The 27,924-nt window shown below is 40.2% G+C and overlaps 1 protein-coding gene across 1 annotated transcript; it reads left to right on the plus strand.

Moving 5' to 3' along the window:
* Positions 1-27,822, plus strand: si:zfos-911d5.4 (uncharacterized). Its single transcript, XM_050060754.1, has 7 exons — positions 1-220; positions 1,876-2,006; positions 3,354-3,454; positions 4,974-5,122; positions 7,692-7,920; positions 8,234-8,454; positions 24,518-27,822. Exons 2-7 carry the CDS (start codon positions 1,888-1,890, stop codon positions 24,683-24,685), a joined length of 987 nt encoding a protein of 328 aa, XP_049916711.1. The 5' UTR covers positions 1-220; positions 1,876-1,887; the 3' UTR covers positions 24,686-27,822.
* Positions 27,823-27,924: the final 102 nt, after the last annotated feature.

Raw genomic sequence — 27,924 nt, forward strand, 5'->3', positions numbered from 1 at the left:
ACCTCTTCCAGGAACACTGGAAGTGCTGCAGCCGGGGAGGAGAGCAGGGGAGAGGAGGGGGGAGCGGTGACATTGTGAAACAGCGTTCCTGGATAGAGTTACATTGCTCAGCATTTGGAGTAGAGACCCCGTAGACCGACATTAACGCCAGGAAAATGTGGAGCTGAATCCCCTCAGTTTTCCCTCTGAACGGCTCTGTAAACAGCGCGAGACGTCATCAGTACGTATGGTTTGGGTTGAGAGCTCGTGCCAGTGTTGTGTGTTGCTCTTTGTTCTCTCCACAGGGTCGACAAGTTCAAGTGTCGTCAACAAAGCTGTAAAACCTGAATGTGGCATGTTAGCATGATGTCAGGATGACTTCTAAGAAAGTGAGAGTGTTTTTACTGTAAACTTATTTAGTTCAACATGTTGAATTTGGCTGGAACAATGAACAGTGTTTAATACTGTAGTTTAAATACCATGTTGACACCATTTTGAATCTACTGTAGAGTATATACAGTAACTAAGGGAAGCCAAACACCTAAAGCTATGCATTTAGACACAATATTGTCTTAAGCTCTATTGTTTTTACTGTATATATTGGCTCTTAAAGGCACAGTTCAACCCCAAAAACAAGAATACATATTTTTCCTCTTCCCTGTAGTGCTGTTTATTAGTTTAGATTGTTTTGGTGTGAGTTGCTGACTGTTGGAGATATTTGCTGTAGAGATATCTGCCTTAATTCTCTCTAGTACAGTATAATAGAACTAGATATAACATGGCTTGTGGTGGTCAAAGTGCCAAATAAATAGATTAATAACTAACTAACTAACTAACTAACTAAATAAATAAATAAATAAATAAAAATAACAAAATAAAATAAAATTTCAAAAATAAAATAAATAAAATAAAACAAAAAATAAACAAAAAATAAATAAATAAATAAATAAATAAAATAAAAATACGAAAATTAAATTAAATTTAAAAATAAAATAATAAATAAATAATGATAATTAAAACATACATTTGAAAAACTCAACAGCAATGTCTCTTTCCAGAAATCATGACCCAGTTACTCAAAATAATCCACAGACTTTGCTGTACGCAGGTTAATGTAGGAACTTCATAGAAGTGTTGGAGATATTGGCCGTAGAGATTTCTGCCTTCTGTAGAACAGTGGTTCCAAACTGGTGGGTAGCGGTCCATAAGTGGGTCATGGGTACATTCTGAATGGACCGCAAATGACTCAAGTCAAGTTTGCAAAAACACGCTTTATTTAGAATCACAGTGAAATTCCGGCACAGAGCTGTGCGGTTTCCTGCTGTAGAGTGAGTGACTAAGGGGCCGATCACACCTACAGGTGGTGCTAGAAACGCGGACGCTTCAAAAACGCTTGAAATGCCTGAAACGCCCTTTCAATGAGCGCTCCTTACGAGGAGCACCTGTAGAACGGGGGTGCATGCGCAACCGGGCGATCAAAACAACCCAAAAGTTGAGATTATTTCAGCTTTCAGCGTCTACAAACGCGCGTCTAAAGAAAAAGAATGCGTGTCTAAAAAGACGCCAGAAAGACGCTTGTCATAAAAAATGCTTGAAAACCAGTCAGACGCACCGTGTCATAGGGAATCAATTGTTTTACTGGCGTCTTGTTCCTAGCGCTCCTTGTAGGTGTGATCGTCCCCTAACAGACAGCAAACTAGCCCGACAACATGGCCCAATGCAAGTATGACACTGAATGTATTAAACTGTGTGGACCTTGAACTAATGACTGAGGAGAAATCTGGACCCCGTGGCTGCATCAGTTGGAAACCACTGCTTTAGAATATAATGGAACTAGATGTCACTTGTTGCTTGTTGGATGTTAATCTGTTTTTTTTATTTTGTTTTTTTCTTTAGATAAAGACTAGAATGCCTCAGCTTGGAAACCTGTTTAACCAGTTCAATCTCAGCTCCAGAGATTCAGAAAGTGCCCAAGGCCAGAGCGCACCTCAGACGCCAACACTACCTGATTTCATACAACATGTCAGGTAGGTATTGTGCAAACTTAATAAAGCATTTCACTGCTGGAGAGATGGTCTTTTCATAAAGCTGGCCTCTCTATGCAGTAGAAAGAGTGAAACACTTTTGAATTGGTGCCATATGACCAGAGAAAGGCCTGTTGCAGCCATCTTAACTGAAGAGGTAGAAAATCTAAAGCCCAGTTCAGACCAAAGCTTCCCGATGAGACAAAACCCTTTTAGAACGTTGCAGAGAAAAGTTGCAGCGTTGTGAGCTGGCCGGTCTGAGCTGGTCCCACTGGTGAATGACGTAATGCAAGTTGCTCCCCCGGAAACAATATGGTGGCCAGCGGGTAACACATGATCTTGGCTTACAGTTGAACACTAAGTTAAAATATATTTATGAAAACATATGAGGCAAGAAATAGGCAACACAGTAACAGAGTATTGGTTCATGTTTGATTAGCACTGCCTAGTTTTCCTATTTCATCTGAGTTTTTTTAGCCTCCATTTACACAATACAGGAAACAGTATGGCGCCCAGTCCACTTCATGCTCACAAAGTCTCATATTACAGCTGAACAGTGCACTTAAATATGTTTCTGAAGACATTTTAAGTGAAAAATAGACGACACAGTAACAGAACCTTGGTGTATTTTTGATCAGTTCAGCCTAGTGTTACAATTTGATCCCAGTTTGGTTTGAGTTTAAGAGAGAGGGGCGTTTCTTTTCCATCTGGTTGCAAAAAGTAAAAGTAAAATCTGTAGTTTAAGTAACAGCCCTAGAGCCAGCAAAAATGCGCCTGGAGATGAGCACAGAAATCTAGATGTGATGAATCAGCTCAGAACTATCACCCAACTTTTCACTTTGGAAAGTTTTGGCATCTTTCAGCTTATTGTTTTGGTTTTACAGCCGTTACTTTAATGCTTTGCTCTCATATATTCCTATTCCTAAAATAAATAGATAAACCTGCTGTACGCTACCTGCCCAGCACCAAACAGCAGGCCGACAAAGTTAGCGACTAGCTAGTGAGCATAGTGAAGCATTTAGCAGCTGAAGAGCCAGATGTTTACCTCAGAGGTTGGTGGAGAATAAATAAGAGATAAAAATGACAGGGAATACTGGACTTACATTGGTGGGATGGACAGAGGCACAACTCCACATGCATGCTGGTGTTACTCTTTGTCTGATGGACATGCTAACATGTTTGCTGTAACAACGTAAGATAATATGTCAATGTTGGGTTTGCAGCTTGTTCCGCTGTCCCCAAGTGGCCAACATAAAATCAAGTAATGCAGCTTTAGAAGTATTCTTTTGCACAAACTACCTTATGTTACATACCTTTTCTATTCTTATCTTTTTGATACTTGCACTGTAGGAAACTCACCGGGCTGAGAAAGGAAGATGTTTATAGTAATCTGCGTATCCCCGACCAGTTTCAGACCACCAAAGACGACATCAACATTGTTATCCTCACAGGTTGGTATCTAGAATAAAAAAGAATGCCATGATAAAGCTGGAATCATTCTGTCAGACCTTTTTCACAGCAGAGGTTTGGGCTTGTCGTAGCCTGAAAAGCACAGGTGTTACTAATGAAACTAATGATGGCTCTGTTCCATTCAAGTGTCCCAGTAAGTGACAGTGAGCCAGCATGCTGTAGCAGTTATTGTTTTTTTAATTATTTAATTTAAGTCTTACAGTCTAAATACAGAGTATATGCAAAAAAAAAAAAAAAATCTTGACAATATGACAAATCTGTAAATGATGATGTTTTACATCACCATATACATTCACCAGCCACTTCATTAGATACACCTGTTCAACTGCTTGTTAATGCAAACAGCCAATCAGCCAATCACGTGGCAGCATCTAAATGCATTTAGGCATGTAGACATGGTCAAGACGACCTGCTGAAGTTCAAACTGAGCATCAGAATGGGGAAGAAAGGTGATTTAAGTGACTTTGAACGTGGCATGGTTGTTGGTGCCAGAAACTGCTGATCTACTGGGATTCTCACACACAACCATCTCTAGGGTTTACAGAGGATGGTCCCAGAAAGAGAAAATATCCAGTGAGCAGCAGTTCTCTGGGTGAAAATGCCTTGTTGATGCCAGAGGTCAGAGGAGAATGGCCAGACTGGTTCAAGGTAATAGAAAGGCAACAGCAACTCAAATAACCACTGGTTACAACCAAGGTCTGCAGAAGACCATCTCTGAACCAACAACACGTCCAACCTTGAAGCAGATGGGCTACAGCAGCAGAAGACCACACCAGGTGCCACTCCTGTCAGCTAACAACAGGAAACTGAGGCTACAGTTCACACAGGCTCACCAAAACTGGACAATAGAAGACTGGAAAAACGTTGCCTGGTCTGATGAGTCTGGATTTCTGCTGCCACATTCAGATGGGAGGGTCAGAATTTGGTGTAAACAACATGAAAGCATGGATCCATCCTGCCTTGTATCAACGGTTCAGGCTGCTGGTGGTGGTGGTGTAATGGTGAGGGGGATATTTTCTTAGTACCAACTGAGCATGGTTTAAACACCACAGCCTACCTGAGTATTGTTGCTGACCATGTCCATCCCTTTATGACCACAGTGTACCCATCTTCTGATGGCTACTTCCAGCAGGATAACGCACCATGTCACAAAGCTCAGATCATCTCAAACTGGTTTCTTGAACACAACAATGAGGTCACTGTACTCCAATGGCCTCCACAGTCACCAGATCTCAAACCAGTAGAGCACCTTTGGGATGTGGTGTGTGGTGCTGTCATGTCATTATGGACCCAAATCTCTGAGGAATGTTTCCAGCACCTTGTTGAATGCCACAAAGAATAAAGGCAGTACTGAAGGTAAAAGAGCAAGGTGTACCTAATAAAGTGGCTGGTGGTGTATATGGTCACTGTGATTGGAAACAAGCAGTATATGTGATATAAAACTATTGTTCTGAGTCTGTACTGCTTCACATGGAGTAATGTTTTCTTCTTTCTACTAAGGCCAGGGGATCTTCTGCATCGATGTAAAACCCTGGAGAGGCACAGTGTCCGCTCACAACCAGAACTGGCACGTGCAAGTTAAAGAAGAGGACCAAAACTTTACCAATACCTGCATTGAGCAGATTGAAGATCCCCTCAAAGCTATCATGGTAAAAAAAGAAAAGACACATTTCGCTGTAACGCTGAAATGCCATCATGAAAACCTAAATGTCAAACTGTCTGGCACACTTGTGTCCAAGGTCCAATCAATTGTCCAGCACATTGTTTTCATCCGAACTCCAGCCGGGTTAAGAGATTCTGAGTCACCATAACAATTTATATGGAAATTTCAAACACTACAGCGAGGCTTCCTAAACTTCCCGAGTGGCCGCTCTTCATTTGAAAGGCCATAATTATGTTCAGAGGAGGAGGAGGGGTGAAAGCAGGCAGGTGCCTAAACACAGCTGTCACCTTATGTGCCTGGGTCTGTTTGGAGTCATTCATTTCCATCTCTATAGATGCTCAATTTGGACGTGGAGCTTGACAGAAGAGTCTGATGATGGCAAACACACACTGCATTATTTAAATAGTTCTGCTTGAATTGGACGTATTAACTTCATTAATCTACACAAAGCAGATTCGGCTCTGCCGTCTGTGCCAATTTAAAGTTGAATAATTTCTTAAAGTGGGTCCTTTTACAGGATGAAAAGTGGACATCTGCGTTTATGTGGCATTTCGGTCATTATATAACTGTTTAATACAGAGGCATCCTGTGTGAGTGTTGGCACATGCTGACAAATTTCTGGATTAATAAATTCCCTCGGCCCATTAATTAATTAGTCTATCAGCAGCACATTAATAATTAGTTCTGATAATTGAGTATCTCTGTTGGCCAGTGTTTACACTTTGCTTTAAAAAAAACACAAACATATTTTTTTCCCCAAATATCAGCTTTTAATTTACTAAAGGAATGAAAATTCCCAAAATTAAAGGGGACCTTAAGCTTCACCATTTATGAACTAAATATTCTGTTGCCAACAGTTTTTTCTACCCTGGTGACAGTATGATGTCATAATGTGCCGGATTCCTTATATGGTCATGTGCTCCAGGCACACTGCTGTACATCTGTACATTATCTCTGTTTCCACAAAGCAGTACAGTTCAGTTCAGTTCAGTACGCTTTGTTTCCGTTTCCACTGTGAAAAGTTGTGGATGGTACCAATGGAACCATTCTGTACCGTCCCCATTTTTGGTCCCCCCTCTGTTGGGGTACCTAGCACACAGATCTGGTACTAAAAGGTGGAGCTGTGAACACTGCAGTCTGTTGATTGGTCAATAGAGGACGGTCACTCTGCTCAGGGCTGAGTTGTGGCTGGTTTTGAGGCTCATGTAACCACTGTTCATACTGTGGAGAGTTTTATTAGGAAACTGTAACTATAAAATGGAAGGATGTTTCAGAGAAGTGATGAGTCGGAGAAAATAATAACTTGATTCATTGGGCCGACTGCCGGCGACTTTTAAGGTGGAACGTTAACTTGTAATGTTACTCAATGCATGAGGTGACGATGTGAATTAATCAGCACACCTTAAATTTCACTGTGACAACTTTGACCATCACTGTAGTTTTTATATGACACACAACTTCAGTAATGAGTGGATCTTCAAGTGTTTATATATATTAATTTCGTCCGGATTATGTGAGCTGCATATATTCTAATCCTCACTATGAGAAATAAAAGGGTTGCAGAGTGTTGTTCCTGTGGGCTCCAGCCTCACTAAACCCCTGAGCTTGCCTGAGAAGGACTAAATGCACAAACCCGCTATTTTTAAATATCCCATGGAGAGAGACTCTCACTGCAGCCTGTTTTATTTTGTTCTGAAAGTGTCGGCATGCAGACTCGTTCTGTGGACGATAAACAAGGTGCAGACTGATAAAGGAGGAAATACAGTGAGTGCTGGACGGAGCAATGAGTGACAACAATCCCGCCCACGTTTAAGAGAACTGTTAGCGGTGGAAACGCTAGGGTCTAGGTACCATGTCTGAAGGGTTACTTTTGGTTCCAAAGGTACCACACTGAAAGTGCCTGGTGGAAATGGAGCTATTATGTAGCCTACGCTGCTAAATGTAGCTTCTTGATAACGTTGTGTTTAGAAGCTTTTATGGGTGATTTTTCACAGTAAAAAGTTGCTAAACTCTGTTACAGTCATTCCTGGCTGCAGGTACACTGCTAATGTACATGTAGCTACATGCTAACCTCAGGGAAACATGTAATCTTAGTCGCCAATGTTGTTAATTTCTCCCTGATTTTGGATCATATTCCTGCTGGAACATGGCCGGTTGTGTTTAGAAGCTTTTATTAGTAATTTATACATACAGTATACATTAACAAGTGCCGCTGTTCTCAGTTACAGTCATTCCCCTGCTGCTATGACTGTGCAGAGACACAGAAGACCTAGAAATGCAGACCAGTCAGAGCCAGCTGGACTTTTTTGGGAGGGGGGCTTAAAGAGACAGCCAGTAAAACAGAACGTTTGATACAGAGGGTGAATACAGGTGTTCCAGCACAGACAGAGTGAGGGAATTTGACCATTAAAGCATGTTCTAGTAAAAATACAGAATTTAATCAAAGACTGTCTGATTCAATAAAAAGTAAACAAGACTACAAATATGACCAGCCAGTGCTTCCTGGCATTTCATAGACTAGATGATTAATCAAAAATCTTCCTCTTCTCCTTTAGACCAAGACGGCTAACTTATGTGGCCATTTGATGAGGAGTGGAGTGTTGGTGCGCCAGAGCCTCTTCTTCCCCAGGGTTGTCTTCCTCTCTCCAGACTGTGAGCTGGATGAGGAGCTGAGGAAGAGGAGGGAGCTGGTCTCTCACAGCCAGATCGACGACTTCCTCCGGTCTTTCAGGGAGGGCTACGTCGCCTGGATATCAGATGCACTGACTCCCTCCTGGCTCTCTGGTGAGTGGGTCCTAAAAAGATAAACTGTATGTTCAAGACACTGCAAACATCTCAATTTTAACATGTTATATTTGTCTATTACTGCCCTGAGGACTCTTTAAAATGCCCAAAAGTACTTAAAAACTATGAGAATTTCTGAATTTTTAAAACTTATCTTAAGGTGATACAACTTTTAATACTCAACAACTTGCCATGTCTCATATTTCTTCCAGTGTAATGCATTCCACTAGATACAGTAATTTAATTAAGCAAACTTCTGACAGGAATGCCTCCAGATGAACTTTTTTAAAATGTTGTTTTGTCTTGCCTGCAGGTCATCTGTCGTACAGGCAGATGGAGTCAGTGCGGGAGGTCCTGAGGCGGGTGGGGACATGGGATCTGGTGCGGCTGCACGGTGGCGAGCAGCTGAAAGGAGACTACCAGGGCTGCCAGTACATCGCTCTCAACCGGCAGGAGACGGACACGCTCGAGTTTTCCAGAGTCAGGACCCTGTCGGCTGATTCGCTGTGGGCCCTGCTGGGACACGCTCCTCAGGTCAGTCCACAGTGTGCTGGCTCTGATGAGCCAACAAGACCAGAGGTACAGTCTGTAAATGCTGCGCCAAAGGCTCCACATCATAATGTAAAGCAAAAAGCATGACCAGCAGGTGGCAGTAGTACGATATGACTGTCTCACTCTGCTTCCAGGCATTCCCCCTCTTGTTCTGGGAAAACACAGGTTGGATTGAGGCTGAAGATTGCAGAACATCACAACAATTTTACAGTTATTTGAAAACAATTAGGGCCAATTTTAATTACAAATTGTCAGGATATTACTGCACGCACCCCACATTAAGAGACTGCAATAAAATGTTGGTCAAGAGACATTCAATTAAAGAAATTCTCAGGTTGAACAATCTCACTTCACCACAGAAAATACAAGTATAAAGTCCAACTAATTACAGATAAAAAAAAGTAATTAGACCTATAGTGATCCTTTTTAAAACAACCATTATTTCACAATCTGGAGAAACCTGCGGCTTTCTTAAACATGTTTGAGCCACTTGTACTCAAATATTCTATTTAATCCAGGTTGTATACAGGTCCTTAAAAAGTCTTTAAATGTCTTAAATTCAGTGTTACAACAATAAGGCCTTAAAAGTCATTAAATACTCTTACATTTGAATCTATCTAATTTTAATCTCTTGTAAATTCTGAAAATGAGTGAAGCCTTTCTATGTAAAAATCCACATTTCTAATATTACAAATCTTTAAAAAAAACTATAATCCTGTCATTTTGCTTCATACTTACACTTGTTGGCAAAATGTAGATTAACTTAACTCACTCTAATAACCATATACGTAACACTTACCTGCACAAGACCACATATATACTACTTACCTGCAATGCTTAGATAAGTAAAACATGATTCATCCAAAAATCTGTCCTGAATGTGGTTAAAAGGCGTTTTGAGCGGGTCTTATAAGCATTGAATTTACACGCTGTAATATGATCATTTGTTGTGATTGGTCTAAAGTCTTTAAATCTTGTATGGTCAAACTTTGGGCAAATATCCAACAGTACAACTCTGAAATTTTTAGAGCACATGAAAAATCACACTTTTATCAATAGTCAGAGTCAGAATTTTTGAAAAATGAGGAAAAACAATAATTTTTAGAATTTTAGAAAAATGCTTTCCCTATTGTTTTACACTGCGTATGTGTGCATGTTTCTAATAATAAAAATAATGACTTTATTAGTAAATAAATAAAAGTCCATAGCATACTCTGTAGTCAACTTATCACAATTTCATAGATACTAAATACTTGATTGGGCTCCTTGTAGTTTGAAGATACAGCCATTTTCTTTTGTTCTTTTACCAGAACATTTACAAAACTTGTTGGTTTTTATTTCAGAGGACAACGAGCTTGAGCAAGAAAATTTCACTTAAAGCACCAGTTTGCATGGACTACATTAAAACAGATGTGTATTTCAGAGGTGGGCGTTAAACTGTGGAATTCTTAAGAGAATGATTTAAAGGGTTGTGTGAATATTATGTATAATATAATGTATAAGGAAAGAACAATATAAAACATTAAATGGAGTTGTCGTGTAGATGCTGTTCCCTTGTTGAAGCATCTACTCCTTATGATTATTGTGTTTTGAGAGAGAGGCAGGTAAAATAAGATTGTTTTCTCCTCCCTGTTCCTTTGAAACGAAATGACAAAAATGAAATCATACTGTATTCAGCCTTTGGGCACATGGGACTCCTGTTTTTTCCTTAAAAACACAAGTATTTGGAAAAGGAGTAATCCCACGTAATCATAGACTAGATTAGATAAAAAAACGTGTCACTTTAGTGTGCTCTCTAATTACTGCCTTAACACTTCAGTTTTTTTTATTAAGTCACTCTGCCTCCCTGCAAATGAGCTCAGCTGATTGAATCGACGCAATTGCAGCATCATTGGATGTGAATAAGCATCATTTATTCACATTCTCAGATCTGCAAGGTGATGATCTGGCTAATTAGTTAGAGATTATCTCTCAGCGTGGCATTGATTTTAAAGGTTGTATTGGCTGATCCTTGGTGCCATTTTTACCTGAATTGATCCACAAACATTTTATTTTGCTCGTGCGTCAGTGTGGCTTGTTAGAGGAATTAGCTGAATGAAGTAATTATTGTTAAGACAGACAAAGGTCAGAGCTCTTACGGCCCCCTGGTCAGCATCCATTACAGCTCTCACACCCCCACCCCCAGCACCCAAACACTCAGCCTGGGCTTTCCTTACAGACTCCACTCAGGCTTTACTTCACACCCCCTCCACCCCAAACATCCAGACTGTATGTACTCTCCCCTCTCGCCTCCAGCTGCTGTGTATTTGATACATGACCCCGCGATCATTAGACGGTCTCCAGCGGGCCCTTTTCTCGCCCGAGGGGACACACACATGGCGACGACAAAATATATTATTTTCAAAGAAATATTTGTAAATGGAGGCGGTGTGCGGCGAGCCCTCTCCCTGTGTTTCACAAAGACTTGTTAAGGTGTTTTACCCCACTTAGTGTGTGCAGATATAGACAGAGGTGAATATTTGTGTCTCATTATCTGATTCCAAGCATTCAGCTGCAGTCACCACCAGGAAAAATAGATTTCGCCATCGGATTTGTGCTTTAAACTCAAATACCATTTGCTTCTTTGGAGTCCACGACTGTGTCTTTGAAAAAAAAAGAAAAGAAAAGAAAAGATCTTTGCTCGTGTGCAGCAGCTGCGAGGGGAAGCTCGGGGGGTGGCAGAGCAACCTGATAGCTCCCTCAGGCGTATTTCCAGAGCCCAGAAATAATGCATGCTTTTGATTTGTTACTTGTAAACACACGGGATAGGAGATATCTGCGATATGACCCACAGTTTCACTCAGGCATCTGTTTGGATGCAAGAGGTGGCACCAGATGCGTCCGCAAAGCCGCCGCCGAGCCACTAGGTGTGTTTTCTGTGAGCTCTCGGTCAATTACTCTGCGGAGAATGGGATGTCTGCATGTCCCCAAAGTGGAGAATGATTGAGTGGAGTGGCTGTAATTTATTAATTATGGTCTATATTCTTAGACCACGGTTCTGGCTTCATTCAATTTGTATGGATTGAGGGGTAATTACGGTGTGTGTGTGCACGTGTGTGTGTGTGTATTGCAGAGAGAAGATGGAGAGAAGGAGCTAAAGATCTATTCACGTCATAATTTAAAGTGCAGGTTACTTGTGTTGTTCATCTTCATGTCGTCTCCTGCTCTGAAATTTGACTGTTTCATGAGGTCTTTGTGCCAGTTTATATAATCCAGTTTATTCAGGAGGAGCAGAAAAGGAGCCCGTCTCCCTCTTCACGGTCAGCATATGGAGTGTGGACTAATTGCATATTTGAGAAACAACAATTGAGTTCCTGCGACCGTAACTTGACTACTCCACGCTGTCAGCTGATTAATAGAAGAAAAGCCACCAGGCGAAAGGCTGCGGATTCACTGACAGCATCTCCACTAACAAATGATCAGACCTCAGTTACCGTAGATACATCGTGTCTTCCTGACTCGCCACAGATTCCACACAGCTTGTTAATTTAACTCTATACTGACATTCCTCTCTGTTTGGCCGTCTCCCTGGGCTGCATGCGTCACAGGCCTGTAATGGACAGCCTGGTGCGCCGGTGCTTAGCACAGAAAAGGCAGCGAGGGGAGACATCAACTGCTTTGTGGTGATAATGAATGGAGGCACACAAAAGGCCAGGAGCTGGCCATTTACAAAGGCTGCAAATTCTGCTGTCTAAATAGATGATATTAGCAGCCGCTGCAGCTTTTTGGTCTCTTTTTATGTGGAGAAAAAAGTATTTAGCCATTAAAAGAAAATATACGGAGTGCCCATTATTAGTAATTATGAATCTTTTATAATAACCTTTCACATATGTGGCAGAATCCCTATGTGTGATGTACAAAATGTAATAAGAGTGGATGCATTTACCACAGAAACAACACGGGTGTTTATTTTCCAGACACAAGCCACAAAAATAATACCTGAAAGTTGTTTCACCAACAGTGTAATTTATCAGATTGTGTTTCCCCTGGAGCTCAGAGTTCATCAGGTTCATCAGGGACACAGCTAAACTTGGTGAGAGGATGAATTCCGCACTAAAAGGAAATAATTCTGAAGAATTTCCCAGAAACATCTCTTAGCTGCGTTTTTCAACAAAACCGAAAATTGTGGGGAAATTACCAGGATGTTCAGATTTCTGTAATTGCAGCGTCGCTCTTGAAAGAAAACTGGAATTGGAAATAATTTGCGCCAGAGTGTGTGTAGGAAGCTGCAGAGGAAAGCTAACCATGCAATTACACATGAGAAGGGTGCTGCAGAATCACAAGTGTCTGTAATGAACTAGTGAAGACACCAGCACTTACACAGTGGAAGGCAATGATAAAAGCTGCCTTGTAATAGCGTGTGATTAAACTTGGTAAAAAAAAAAAAAAAAAAAAAATCTATTTTTTCACTCGAGCACTGTGAGCCGCTGTGAAGAGTCCCGTGGAGAGATTCTGCATCTGTCAATTTGAAGATGACTCAATGTGTTTCCTCCAAATTCATCACCCAGCATGTAATACCAGTCATGTTTGAGGGCTCTTCAAGCGCTCTTTTGTTAATTTAGTTAAACATCAACCAGTAGGGTTCATGTTTTACACATTCCTACTTAACACAGGTGGAGATTGAGTTTCAGTACATTTGAATACATGTTTAAAATAAAGCTCCAATCCATTAATATTCATTACATAATAATTTCTTTGAATGTGGAATGAGCTGCGGTTGTGCACGACACACAGTCGGTAATGCTATGTTTTATAGGCCTGTACATGGGACTAAATGTTGTCTGTTTATACTGTTATATTGTTTATATGCACAATACATTGCACCCTATTATGTAAAAATGTACTAGAGACAAATACTCATATCATAATATAATATGAGTATTTTCAGGCATGCATTGATTTATCGGCTAAATATTTGTATTGGCCGCTGTTCGCCTTGTTGACTGCCATCAGCCTATTAGTAGATAAAATGATATTAACCAATCGTAGTGGCCGCTGTTTTTTTGTTGTGTCACATCAATTTTGCGCAGGCTAAAAAGCAGGGCTCGAGACTAACGACGTCCTAGCATCCTGGGGACAATGTGTTTGGGAGAAACAAAGATCTTCCTCACGCATTTGGGACAAAAGGACGCATTCAAGTCACTATCAATGCATCATGGGACTGGTCCTATTTTTTTCTCTGATAACGCGACATTGTGAACAACAAATCCGTGTTGAAATCAACAGGGAGCTAGTCAACACTAGCTGTTAGCCGTTAGCAGCTGGTGGCTGGAACTACCGTAATACTTCAATCAGCAGCCCGGCTATTATTTGCTCAAATCACTGATCTCAACAGGCCTATATTTGGGACAGGTCTTTAATTCCTTTCACACAAAAATGTTGCTCAGCAAAAATCGGGAAATACAATCAAATTGTTTATTTAAACCAGTATGAATATTACTAGTATAAAAATATGGTTTCAGATAATTTATCACTTATGAATTATTCTAGCTCCGACAGACAGAGCATCAGAGAGAGAGTGGCATACCTCACAACACCACTTTATCCTGTTAAAACAATCCTCACAACTTGGATTCATTTTTATGACAAACCCTTTTGATTCTTTTGATCTGAGGATCCTTACGGACTAAAGGAAAATGAATAACTTACAGGGTAATCGAGGAATGGACAAATAATTTGAGGTAGCCAATAACTCGGTTTTATACATCTGAAGAACTTTTATTAAAAAAAAATGAAGTGCTTGGCAACCAGACCAGGCTTATAATTGAGACAGGCCTTTATTTAGTCAAAATGTGTAGCCTGAGCTAGTAAAAGAGACTGGGCGTTAAATCGGACTCTATTCATTAAAAGTGAGTGTTGGATGAAGGTAAATTATACCGTTCAAATGATATGTTAAAATGTACCCCTGTAAAATATAGTTGTGGCGAGAAACTTGAATAAATACAGCTGTTTGAAGGAGAAATATGTTATGTTTTTAGAGCAATTTGAATAGATTTTTGAGAGGGAATTATAATATATGTCATGTTAAAGAAGTTTATATGAAAGGTTGATTCATAACTTTATGACTGAATTTGTGCTCATTCAGAGACAGTGTATTGAAGGGCTGAATGACTTTACAACAGTTTAATTATTTTTTTGCAAGGAAGGTTTCTTTGTTTCTCAGGCACAAAAGAGGGAATAAATTCCAAATTCCAAAAAACCCACAGGTATTTGCTACTGGCTTAATTGTTAATTTAAACATCGGTATTTCAAAATGAGTGTATCCCTAATAAAATGTTTAGCAATGTGTGTATCAAGACAAGAAATAATCTGAAATATTTTATCCTTTTTTTCCCAAACCTTCTGCTTTTTTCAACCATGTAAGATTGTAAACTGAATATCTTTTCGTTTTTGACTGTTAACCCCCAAAAAAGTGATCTGATGGTATGGTTTTGGGCTGTGAGAAACTGTGATCATCATTTTCCCCTGTTTTCTGACATTTTAGCAAAAAAGTGATTAATTTAGAAAATAATATGCAGATTAATCAGTAATTAAATTAACTGCTGGTTGCAGCATTGATGATGTGATCATATCATCAGCCTCACTGAAGCTCACTAAAGAATAATATCTAATAATTATTGTCCAATCCTCTGCAGTGGTATATTTAATAAGACCATATAGGCTTCATGATTCTCTGACATCATTTAATTTGGCATCAGATGCTGGATTTAGTATCAAACGGAAACTTTTCCTTGGTCGCTGGCCAAGATGTTAATTTTAACTCGGGAAGCTCAGCTATTTGTTTTGGGGACTCAGGATATTACAGTCATCCCCACGGTATAGGTTGTAAGATATGATCAATAGGGATTCATGAATAATGAAGAGGCCGAGTGGAGCAGAGACACTTAATTACAGCTTCAAAAGCCATTCTCGTTAATTGAGGAGAATAAAGGTGGTGAAGTGGACTGAACGGCAACATTAGGATTTTTTATCTGTGACTTTCTTTTTTTTTTTTTAATCATACAGAAAGACCCTCAGCGAGAGCTAAAAACCACCAGCTGGTAATTGGCAACTGTTTCCTCAAATGGATGCATTTCTATGTTTAACATTTGGTTTATTTTGTGTGCTCGGCCCATTTCCTGCGGCCACCTGTGAGCAGACTATCGTTCTTTTAATGTGAAGGCTAATACGCTGCATATCCAGACAGTGTGTGGCCGCTGTGTGCAGCAGATACAGAATGTAATTGACAGCCCTGCCATCTGTTACAGTTATGTGAAATTATGGATAAACTAGTTAACAGACACTTTGGCCCATTGTCTGTTGTTTTGATAATCACCCTTAATAACGGACGGCATCAATATGGTCTTTAAACCCGATTTGGGAGTTAATGGAGTCAGATGGGGGCAGTCAGTGTATGCTCTGGGGGTAATGCTGTTAGAGATGTTCGTAAAGAGCAAATTAAATCAGTCATAGATTGTGCCCTCTCAAGTCGGCCAGACAACCAGACCCATTGAGGAGAAAAAGGAGGGGGATTCATATTTTAACCTCTCGCAGAAAATGCACTTATGTGGATGGAAATAAAGTCAGAGCCGGGTGAATGGATGTAAATGGTTATTGCCGAGACTCTAATGGCTTCCTGTTAGCCGAGGCAGGTCGGGGTGGAGGCAGAGACGTAGCTATTCAGAACTTAACCGGCCATCTTCTGTGTTCATGACTTTAGATAAATGTAGTTACTGACGTAGATGGGTATGTCACCAACCAAAGTTTAGGCATCTAAATGACGGGCCACATCTAGAGTATTTCATGTAGGAAGTACTGTAGCGATTTGTCAAATGAGATGTTACTGGACTGATGACAGTCTGGGGATTTATTTACTCTCCTCAAACACTAAAATTATTGTCGAAAAATGGTCAACAGGAAATTATTTAACAACAATTCTGATTATTAAGTAATCAGTAAGTCTTTTATCAAAGAAAAATGAAAAACATAAATTTGTTCTGGATTCTTTAACGCGAGGATATCCTGATTTTCTCTGTCTTATATCAACGTAAATTTAACATCTGTTGGTTTTGAAGCAGTTTGAAGATTTTGATGTGCATTTTTTACTATTTTCAGACGTCTTATTCACTCATCAGTGAATCAGTTATTTGTGCACAGTCTTTTTATCTGTGTTTAAAGTCATATAAAAAGAGCAGTAAATCCCAGCCACAGTTGGACAAACCAAAAATAATCCCCACCCTGAAGCTACAAATATTTTTCCTCCCTACACCATAAATATATATTTTTTTATATTCACACCAAACACAAGTATTGGAGCCAGTGTAACGAGCAAACAGCACAGAGTGAGAGTTATCACCAAAACAGCTAATTTCGTAAGCAAAATGCAAATCCTCCTTACAGTTTCCATCAGAGTTGGAGTTGAATAAAAAAAAGATAAATAATTTTTTTTTAAAATTAAATAAATAAAATGGAAAGAAAAATGCAATAAACTATTAAAAAAAGAAAAATAAATAATTATATAAATAATAATAAACACATGCAAAAACTTGAATTAAATAAAATGTAAAAAAAATTACTAGTGTAAATAAATAAATTATATATATAATATGGGGTCAGTAATACAAAACTGCAAAATTAGCTGTGTATATTTTTTCTAAATATGTTTAAAATGGTTGCAAATTATTCAGTAATTTGAAAAAAAGGTATTGACAGATTTATTGGTTTTAATTTCAACAGGTACTACCAGGGTGCAAAGATTTATTGTTTGCATTGATTTCATTATTGCATAGAATACCTTTAATAAAGGTATGGAGGTTTAAAGGTACATATTCAGTTTTCTCGATTACTGTTAGGAAAGCGAAAGTATAAGCCAACCCCAGATCACTCTCGTTTGGAGTTTTGCCTCACTATATTGGCCTTTTTTAAAAAATGTTTTATTAGTGCAACAGGATGCCTGTTGCTTACAGTCTGGCACCTGGTCGCTACCTTTTTTTAAAGCCCTGACACCACCTGAGCGCTGTTGGGGTACACGCCCATAAACAGCCTGAACATAGAAAATAAGAAGAAAATAAGAAATTTCAGGCAGAGGGCAGAGTCAATGCAGAAAAACACACTGCCACACACTTCTAGTGGGTCATAAGTGATGATTGAGAGGGATTACTTCTGTATGAGTCCACATTATTGCATAGTTATGAAGTAAATATACACATTTGTGGTCTCCAAATTGAATCATATGATATCCATAAAGGGAGACGTAGCCAGTCTTGAAATGCACTGACAATTTGAAGAATCCGACTTCATCAAATCACTGATAATCCACTGATAATTCACGCCCCTCTCAGCAGGTTGTTAATTTATTCCCGCAGTGAGCCAAACCACACAGTGTTTACCTAATTGCCTTGTTAAATCCATCCAAAATGACAGCGAACCACTTTTGGTCCGATTCCATCGCATTTGGCTCGTCGACAGGCATGTTTGGTGCCGCCAGAGGTGTGTAAAGCTCAGTGTTCCTCCCCATCTGTGTCTGGTGAGACACGGCGTGGAACAAAGAGCCCGTCGTCTGAAGTTGGTGTGGCGTTACGCTCACTCAGAGTTCACCTGAAACATTGCACCCATGGCTCCAGGTAACAGCCCCCGCTGACTGATACCCCGCTGGGATTCCTTGACTTTATCGGGCGAAGAATCTGAACTTTGTGAATGGCAATACACGCAGGTGGTGACACGTCCCTACCCAATTACACGGTTCCTCACATTATTCACCTTTGTCAGAGCTGTCAGATCTTTAATCACAAGTAATTGCATTTATACTGCAAGTTTACTAGTTTTATTTTCTAATTAAAATAAGTAAATCTGAGACACCAAACTGGCCGAGTATCTGTCCCATAAACATCCCCACAGGTAGAACATAAGGAAACCAGTGAGATCCCTATCAGCTGTATGTACGGAGATGTTAGAACGAGCTGTTGTCTTTGAGTTTAAGAGGGTAAAAGGTGAGCAGCGCACCAGAGGCGGGATTTATGACTATTAGCAGACGGTAAATAAGAAGACAGGAGTTTGTCTCGTTGAAATGTGAGGACTGATGTCATTCACACCGCTCCCCCGACACCGAAAGTGAGAGGCCGATTAGGGGTAGACACCGTTAGGTGAGCTCTCAGCCCTTTGTGTGACACCCAACCTTAGCCCCAAGGGTCCTGTCCTTGCCATTAAGCGTTACACACACACACACACACACACACACACACACACACACACACACACACACACACACACATTGATGCCTGTCTGTGCTTGAAATAGTGATGATTCTAGTGAATTCACAACATAATGAGACATTAATTTTAGTAACTATTGATCTATAGGCTGCTCAGAGGGTATGCAGCTGTGACGTGCCACATTTAGGATGCAGGTTGCACTTTGAATAACATTTTAATGTCAGTAGCTCCTTTACACTTCTACTGTAATGTAGATACAGTATCATCTTTACCATCAGACACTTGCCTCAAGTGGCTGAGAGGATAACATGCAGTGACAGTTCCTGTATTTGACACACCACCTCCGCTGTACAACACCTGGCAGGTAGGTTGTCTAGACCACACAGAGGTCCCGTCTTTGAGTTCATGCCAAAGACAGCTGCATATTTTCTTCCTGTACGTGGCAAAACGTGGTCAGTGTAGCGGTTGATCAAACCTTTTGATTTTAAATCATACAAATAGTATTTTAGGTTTTGGTTCAAACTCTTCAAACTGTGAGGCATAGAAGTGAATGGCGTATTGAATCTGTTGTTATATCGTCCATTTTACCCTAAACAATTTTACCCACAAGCTTTACATGCACACTAATAGTCTGATATCTTTCTGAATATGACGGTATTCAGAATTTGATACAGGTCATGTAAACCGCAAATTATGTTTGGATATTTAGAATTAAGCCTTTTTCTGACTGTAGCATTTTTCAATGAAGATGTGAGGTATGTTGGTATTCTTTGGGTTTCACGAGCATTCTTAAGACATGAATACAGCACATTCAGAATATGCATTAGAATTAAGCGGGATTTATAGTTGTGCAGCAGGCCCTACGTACGTGGCCTACGCCGTTTTGAGAATTTATACTTGTGCGGTGGTGTGTCTGTCACTCTGCAGTTACACCTCCAAAACACTAGTTGGCGGTGGAGGTTTCTGGATTCAAAACACACATTAAACACACATTAAACATGGCTTAATAGAAACAGTTTCAAACACAAGTACACAAATCAGCTTCACTAAACTCGCAGCATTCACAGACAAACACTTGTCTTTATCTGGGCACATTTTCTCCACAGATACAACATGCTAATGTTTTTAGCACAAGCCTATGGCATTTTACATTGTATATATTAGCCGTGCAGCTAGCAGACTTTTCCTCTACTCATATAAAACCAGGGACAACAGCAACATTTAACAAAGGTAACGGCACACAATTTGGCTCCATTACAACTCACAAGATTCACTAACAAAACAACTGTCTTATGCTAAACATGTTTTCCAAACAAATATAACATGCTAACTGTATTAGTACAAGCCTATGGTATTTTACAATGCCTAGCGACAAGCAGAGATTTCCTCTGCTCATATGAAGCCAAATCACACATAAGACTTAAAATGTTATTTTTTGTTGAGGCATTATTGTCTTCACAATTTATTGTTTCTTCTTCTTCTTCTGCTGTCTTTAGTTTAGTTTTACTCACTGTTTGATGATCCAGGAGTTTCAGTTGGTTGTAAAGTTGACTGATTTGCAGGATGTATGGAGAGTTGTAAGATGACGTTATAAACCGATTGTCTTGACTGTCACGTTCAAAAAATGAAAACAAAACTTTCCAAACAAACATTTTCCCAAAGAAACAGGCCTTTACAAAAATAAAGCTCAAATAAATGGGGTATTAAACGACATCATCAAACAATAAAAACCATGATTGTATCTTCCACGCTCCACACTCACTCCAGCACACCTGCCTTCAATTAAAGGTAAATGCCAGGTCAGGTGGTGCATTAGGGTGACTCAAAAATAATAGGAAACTAGGACTTTGTTTATGGTCAGCTCTGTGTGTTGTACACAAACCAACTTACTAGCAGTTTGCAAGGCTTGAGGGTAGAGAGACATGCTAAAAAGAAAAGCCTGTATTTCTGATTTAAAGGAGAAACAAAACACACGTATGTTTTCTCTTTTTTAGAATAGGGGCAACATTTGAATTTTTGTGCACGTAAATATTTTTTCTTTTAGATTCCTTACCCTTAACCCCTGACTAGTTTCTAGGTTGTTGTAGGCAGTTATGACGAGATTTATATATGATGTTATTAGCACATTTTGAAAACCCATAAACTACTGTGTGCATTGTGCAGTTGCAACCAAATAAGATGCTCATATCAACTCAGAGTAATCCTGCAAGATCTAATTCTGTTGTGTCTTCTTGACAGAAATAATACACATTTAAATAGCTACACATTAAAAACCCTACATTATCAGACAGAGTTTAGATGTTCTCCATAGATACTGTGGTCTGAAAGCAGCCAGTGAGCATGACTGTCTATTACTATGCATATTTCGATGCAGGTATTGGAGCATTTTCTTTAATTAAAACAACATTTAGACAATTGTGCAGCCGTAATGGAGGTAAATGCTCTTTAGATGCTTTCCTATATAGGCAGTATGTGTGTTTCACAGCCTCTCGTGCTGCTCTTGCTATATAAATAGAGCAGTTTTCATGCTTATGTCCAACTTACAGAAACAGTATTGTGTCCACTGCGGTGCTACGAAGATAGAAATACTCAACTTTTGTTCCATTAAATTATTTAATTGCTGATTACTTACTATTACGTTTGGCTGTGATTTGCTAGAATAATTCCTCTCTGATGTCTTTGTGTTGGTTTACGCGCCTCTCTGCCACCAGCTGTCATGAAGCTATTTTTTCATGCATCCCAAATTAATAGACACTCATTCTGAAGTGTCTGATGCTATTGTAATACAAGCCATGTGGCATTCGGCCAAGGCTGCAATATAAGACACAATTGTTGAGGGTTTTTTTTCTCGCGTTCTGTCTGTTTTAATGCACAGTAATAAGTAAGTAAATGGCAGAAAGATGTGTGTCTGAAATCGCAGGGGCCTTTGTTGCAGATAATTAGGTTAGCAGCAAGAGTGTGCAGGTGTTGAGGGTGTGCTGTGTGCTCGTGTTGTGTTATCGACTTGCTCATATTCGTAGGCTGTCAGGGGTGTCGCACTTCCCATCAGCCCCAAAGCTCACCAACCTCTTCACTATTAAAATGATCACTTTCAATAGCAGACAAAGGAAAGAGGGAACATATCTAGTGCAGGGTATTCTCCCCACCTCTAATGCTTATCTGCCTTTTGATGTCGGTGTAATAAAAGGCCTATTGGGCTTCCACAATGACCTGCAAAATGGACAAGGGCCGATATACTGGGCTCTGACTGTCGCTACCATTAACTAAAAGGCCCAGACATTATGGAGAGCCGGGGATGAAAGAACATGGAAAAAATAATAATTGAAAAATTGCCTAATGCTAAAGTGAAAGAAAATGGGACTGTGAAAAGGCACTGTAATATTCTGTTATCCCCTGTAAATGCAGCCAAACAAGAGATGCAGCGAGGCATTCTTTTTGAAATGGATGTGGTTCAATTACCTGCATGTCTAAATCTAGTTAAGGCTTCCATTGTCAGGCTCAAACATAACAGGCAGTTTTGATGTAGTGTTAAAGCGTATTATGCCCTACAACCTACATAAAATCAAGAGAGGTATGACTCCATTCAAGATGTGGAGGCGAATTAAAAAAGCGTGCAGTGAGAACAAGGTTAATTTAATATTTATTCTGTTTCAGACTGCCGTTTGGATCACTGCTCCGAAAAGAGTTGCACGATGTTTTAGAGGGCTTATGGAAAATTTGACAGCTTTTTTAATTCATTTATTTTTTAAGGCTATTTCAGTGGATGATTAACTGCTCTCCAATAAAAGGAGAAGTGATTTGTTTTACCATGTAATACATCAAACTGGAGAAATCCTCCAAATAAGCATGGTATATCTGACAAAAATGTATTGATTAAACATTCTGTCGATTAAAAGAAAATTAATCAGCAACTGTTCTGCTAATTATTTAAGTAATTTTACTAGCCAAAATGGCACTTGAATATCTTAAGGTTTTCGGCTGTTGGTCGGATGAAACAAGCAACTTTTAGCTCTTAATCACTATTTTTCAACAGTTGATAAACTAACCAACTAACTACTCTATTTACTGAGAACATAATGAGACGATTAACTGGTAATGAAATTAATCGCTAGTTGCAACTCTAAAGCATAAATTTTGTAATTTGCAGGTAAAAAGATGCTTACTGTACATTAGGCATCTAGGTTAAAACCAGGTCGGATGGCTTTTTTTAGACGTCTATGACCCTGTTTACATGTGGTTTTAACATGTGTCTCGGGTGATCAGATCACAACTGGGGATAAATACTTGGATTAGTTACTAAACTCAGTATTTCTAGGGTACAGGGCGAGGTACATCAGTACCACTGAGCACAGTTTCACGTGAAATCAATCAGTGCCAAATTTCAGTACATGTGGCGGAGAATGCCGGATTTAGACAAGAGGCAGGAGTGCCACGAAGAACGCTGAACTCTAGAAGCCAGCTATAGAGGTCTGACACCGGCAGCCAAGCTCCGCGGAGCCACAGGTTCAACTTCAGACAGGGGGCAGAAGCAACCCCAAGTAGGGAAGCTAGCCATGGAGCTCCGTGGCTGCTCTGTCCACTTCCCATCTAGCCAAAACTATCAATGCAGCGCCGATCTGCCACGATAGTTTCTGTGTCTAGTCTATTTTCTTTATTAAACTGTTTCGGTAATAACCTATCACTGCCACACACACACATAAATACACAAGCTGACAGACAGAACAGAAGATTAGCTCTATGTGTGAATAGAAAAGAGCAGAGGAGCAGAATTGCTTTTCAGTCGTACGTCACTGTCAAAAATAGATTTTTGTTCATACAGAGAAAGTAAAATACATAAAAAAAAGGTACTGTTGGGTACCGGTATCAGTTGAGATGTGAACAGGACCCAACCCTGCTTAATACAAGTGTAAACAGCCACTGAGATGCATTGCGATCTGATCACTCAAATGTTGCTGAGGTGGTCTTGGATTCATTTGACCACATATCTTTTGTAGTGGAAACAATAATGTGTCTCTGTGCGTACCCAACAAGGACGTAACACAAAAAAGAAAATAATCAATGCAGGACGTGGCGGAGGGAAATGGGTTGAAGTCTACTGACAGCGTTTTCTCAAACTGTACTGACACAACTGCTAATGTGACTGTCCAGAGTGTGAAAGTAATGAATGTGCACAGGGTCCTTTGACCTTCTAGTAGAAGTGGTGTGGGCATTAAACGCAAGTGGTCAGATGGAGACACAGTTGTGAACGGCAGTGTATCTCAGCTCTCCACTTGTGTTTGGATCGCCAAAACGCATTTCAAAACCAAGTGTAAACAGGGTCTGTGTTATTTACAACCGTTATTTCTACTTAATTTCAAGGACTACAATTTAAATGAAAAGTGACCTGCTGCAAATTTAAGTTTAGTTGTTTAAATGCTATTGAATTAACAGTAATACACTAAAATGTGTTTACTTTGCAGCCAAATTTAGCCCTATTTTGTCGTGAATGCTAGCCATTGTTTACCTGCAAATCGTCAGATTTTTCCGGGTCAAAATGGACCTCAAGTGTGACCAGTATTTAACCCACTCCCTCTCCCAACAAGCCAGAATCCTTACATTTAGTCTACAAGTCCACAGACTAACTAACAGCTTGTACATGTAGAGGTGAAATGTGAAAGTCATGAGCATCTGCTTAGCTCTAGTCAGAGGTCAGGAGGTCTCAGTCAGGGTCACAAGCACCGAATATCCAACAACAGTTGTTTTTTTCCACTTGAAGACAGGATGTCTCTGAACAAGCTCTCACTTTCTGTATGTTCTGTTTTCTTCTCTCTTTGCAGGTAACAGTTAAAATGTACAAGCGTGGCTCTCAGGGCTGGCTGGGTAAATCCCTGAACGCCACTGCCACCATCCCCTCCAACACCTCTGTGATCTTCAGGATCAGCGGTGAGGAAGCAGATGCCAAAATCCCAGCGAACACCATTCACAGCATCACGCTCAGCAACTGACAGAAGAGGATAGCCAGCACAACATGGCACTGTGGGTGTATGCAGATGCAAAAAAACCAAACTCTCAATTTAGCTCAGACCTTTTTACAGAGTGCCTTTTACTATGCAGTGTTTGTATTTTATTATATTGTACTAAAAACTTATGAATGTCTTTAAGTGAGCATTTATTGTAAAAAACAAAGAACAAAAAAGAAAGAAAAGAAAAAGACCCATTTGCCAATTTCCCTGATTTTCTGATCCTCAGCGCCAATATTATGCTAATGAAGATGGTTTTAGACAATTAGCCTGATTAACTTTCTCTTGTTTTGAATTTCTAGGGCTGGCCCACACTTTACACTAGTCATTAATTAATCATTACGCCAGCTGATTGTGTCACATCAGTTCAGGATTGAAGTGTTTAATGTGTTAATTGTGGCAGTTAAATACTGGTGGCCTCTAGTGGGATGAGGGCCGAGCATGTTACTGCCTGCACAGGTTTAATGGGCAGTGATTTACGGTCTGTTTAGACGGTGTAACTGTAAGGTGCTTTATTAATATGCTCCACTGTGCAGAGGAGATGATAACATATTCAAGAGTGCACAGGCGCAGCCACCAGCACCATTCATAAGCGTGTCTGAGTCACTTTCCATCAGTTACCAGGCTTACACAGCTGCGCTAACAGCTAGCAATTGTATTTACTGTGCCTGGTCGCGGCCAAAATGAAGTTATTTCCATCAAGATATCAGTGCCTTTAGCTAATGCAATAGAAGGAGCTCTCTGTGTTGATGGTATCTCTTTGCATGGCATCTCTCTACCTGAAACATCATTACACTCTACTCAAGCTCCTCACTTTTTCAAATGTCTGTTTACTGTTTTACCTGAGGGACAGATTGAACTAACAGCGCTGTGTTGGTTGCAATTGTACGCACACATTTTGTAGACTTGTAGTTCTTTTTCAGATCTTGGTCAACATTGCTTGAATTTATGATAAATTTTGCATATTTGAACTTGAAGGAGCTGTATACGACGTTTAGAGCTTTCACACATCAGCAAAGAACTATTATCTATGTAGAGATATAGAAGAGTGATGGTGCCATGAGCAGAGAATGAAGCAAGCCCCCAGGAACTGGGCCAGACTTTGAAGTCTTTTTGACATAGCAGCCAAACCGTGGACTTACAACTTCAGGTTCATCATGTGATGCCATGGGGCCTCAGAACTTTTCCCATAGACTTACATTGTGAAAGAAATGCCTGTGAATCAGTGGATACATTTTCTTGAGCTTCACAATCTCCACAAAATGGCTCGTTTCACTATCAGAATTTTAACGATTCATTCGGATATAGGGTCGTCTGCTGGGATGGCAAATGGAAAATAACACACTTGTTTGTGGGGGGTCGCAACGAAGCAAAAATAAATGCTCAGTCAACCACCCAACTGGACTGGACCCAAAAACTGCCAACTTTATGAATTACAGTAGGCGAATATGCAAATGCTAAGATAGCGAAGGAATGGCCTGCCTTACTGTGCCTCTGATTGGCTTACCCTGACCTTGCCACCCTAACCCTAACCAGTCCCACTCCTCTTGCCTAAACCTAACCAATCCAGCTAATGAAGGCAACGAGTACTCGCCAGTCATAGGGAATGTAGCTATCCTCGCTATCCTAGGAATTTGCGTACCACAGTTGTCAGGACTGAGAACTGTGACAAAGACAGACAACTAGAGACAGAGACAGAGAAGGGGGGAGAGGTGGAAGGTGGACTATTGCATGCAAAGTTTCTGTCGGCCTGAGTATTAATAACTTACTTGAAACACTGCTTTTTTACCCGCCCGCTGAAACCTGTGATATTTATATAAGGTTAAGTGAATGGATACTGATCTATGGTGGTGGGAAATATTCAAGATGGCAATGACAAACCTGGTCACTAAAAAATGTACCACTTCGGCCATCTAGCAGCCTGCGCTTCATCTGGCAGATAAACCCAACCTTAGTCTGATAACATTTTTAAAGTCTAGAAGAGCAGCACGATTAAATTATTTTATCCCCATTCAAGGGCTAAAGTGGGAGTTAGCCGCTCGGCCACTGTAGGCCTCTGGTGTGCCTGCTCTGAGGGCACCATGATGTGGAGGATCTAGGTAATTTTCTACCCAGGAAGTCGAGCTTTTTTGGTTCCGCGCACACCACTAAGCAACTTGCATAGGAGTAAATAGGGCCCCACCTCCAACAAACTAGCCAGTTCACTTTATACATCCATGGACATCACTCTACCTCTGTGTGTTGTAGTCCAAGCTTCTCTGTTCTTTGTTGTGGTGGGCAGTCTGGCTGTGCGTGCATGTTTGTACATGTGAGACCATGTGAGTGTGTTCCACTGGCTAGCTAATCACCACTGCTCTGCATTGTGCTCGTACAGTGGTTACCCCCAGAGATGTTAATGGTAGTGAATGTGATGGGTGTACTACTAGGAAGTTGAGCAGGTTACCAAGGAGGAAGTGGGTACACTCCCCTAAGAATTCCGATGGCTTTTTGGCTAATTGGTGGGTATGGTAAAAACAGACAGAAAAAGAGGTGGATATATCACGTATACCTGTGTATACCCTCCACTACACCACTGGTTACCCCTGATATCAGGACATCGTTGCCGTGAAGTCTAGTGCCCACCCTCTGGTTTTCCTCCAAGTTAGCAATGCTAACTCTGTCAGCACTGTTGCCATAGTTCGCACTATAAATGGAGTTAGCACCTTTAGCTGCTTGCCGCTAGCTCAGCTACCTCCATGTTGAGAACCTAGTGCAGTCAATCTCACCCCAGGCTTTGAATGTTGCATACAGCTCCTTTCAGAACTAAAGAGTGTCCTCAGGAACTGTTTTCTCCACAGCACTTGACAAACATTTTTAGCAAAATCAGACGATACAGGTTGAGAAGGATTTAAAGAACTTATTATATGTAGTGTGTGGTGGTGGGTGCATGCAGGGCAATAAAAATGTTTTGTTCATATTTTTTAAACTTCTAGCACTTTCAGCATCAAGCTAACTTATACATGACTGTTAACCTCACTCTTCAGTTGATGTAAGCATGGTTGTTTTATTCATTGGTGTGTGTGTGTTTTTTAGTTGTGGTTTTTATGTTTACATGTATTTGTACTATCTGGTGTCATAATAAACAGATTTGATAATTTAACATTTCTGAGTCAAAGTCACTTGTCACGTAAGGGTCACAAGGTTCCTTCAGAGCTTCATTTGTGAGATGGAGGGCACCCATGGAC

The sequence above is a fragment of the Epinephelus moara genome, chromosome 13 (assembly GCF_006386435.1).
Source record: "Epinephelus moara isolate mb chromosome 13, YSFRI_EMoa_1.0, whole genome shotgun sequence".
Classification (NCBI taxonomy): Eukaryota; Metazoa; Chordata; class Actinopteri; order Perciformes; family Serranidae; genus Epinephelus; species Epinephelus moara.

Excerpts from the sequence above, each read along its gene's own strand:
- si:zfos-911d5.4 (XM_050060754.1), top strand. The coding sequence starts at position 1,888 with ATGCCTCAGCTTGGAAACCTGTTTAACCAGTTCAATCTCAGCTCCAGA. Across the intron at positions 3,455-4,973 it reads CAACATTGTTATCCTCACAG|GCCAGGGGATCTTCTGCATC; the intron begins GTTGGTATCTAG and ends CTTTCTACTAAG. Across the intron at positions 5,123-7,691 it reads ATCCCCTCAAAGCTATCATG|ACCAAGACGGCTAACTTATG; the intron begins GTAAAAAAAGAA and ends CTTCTCCTTTAG.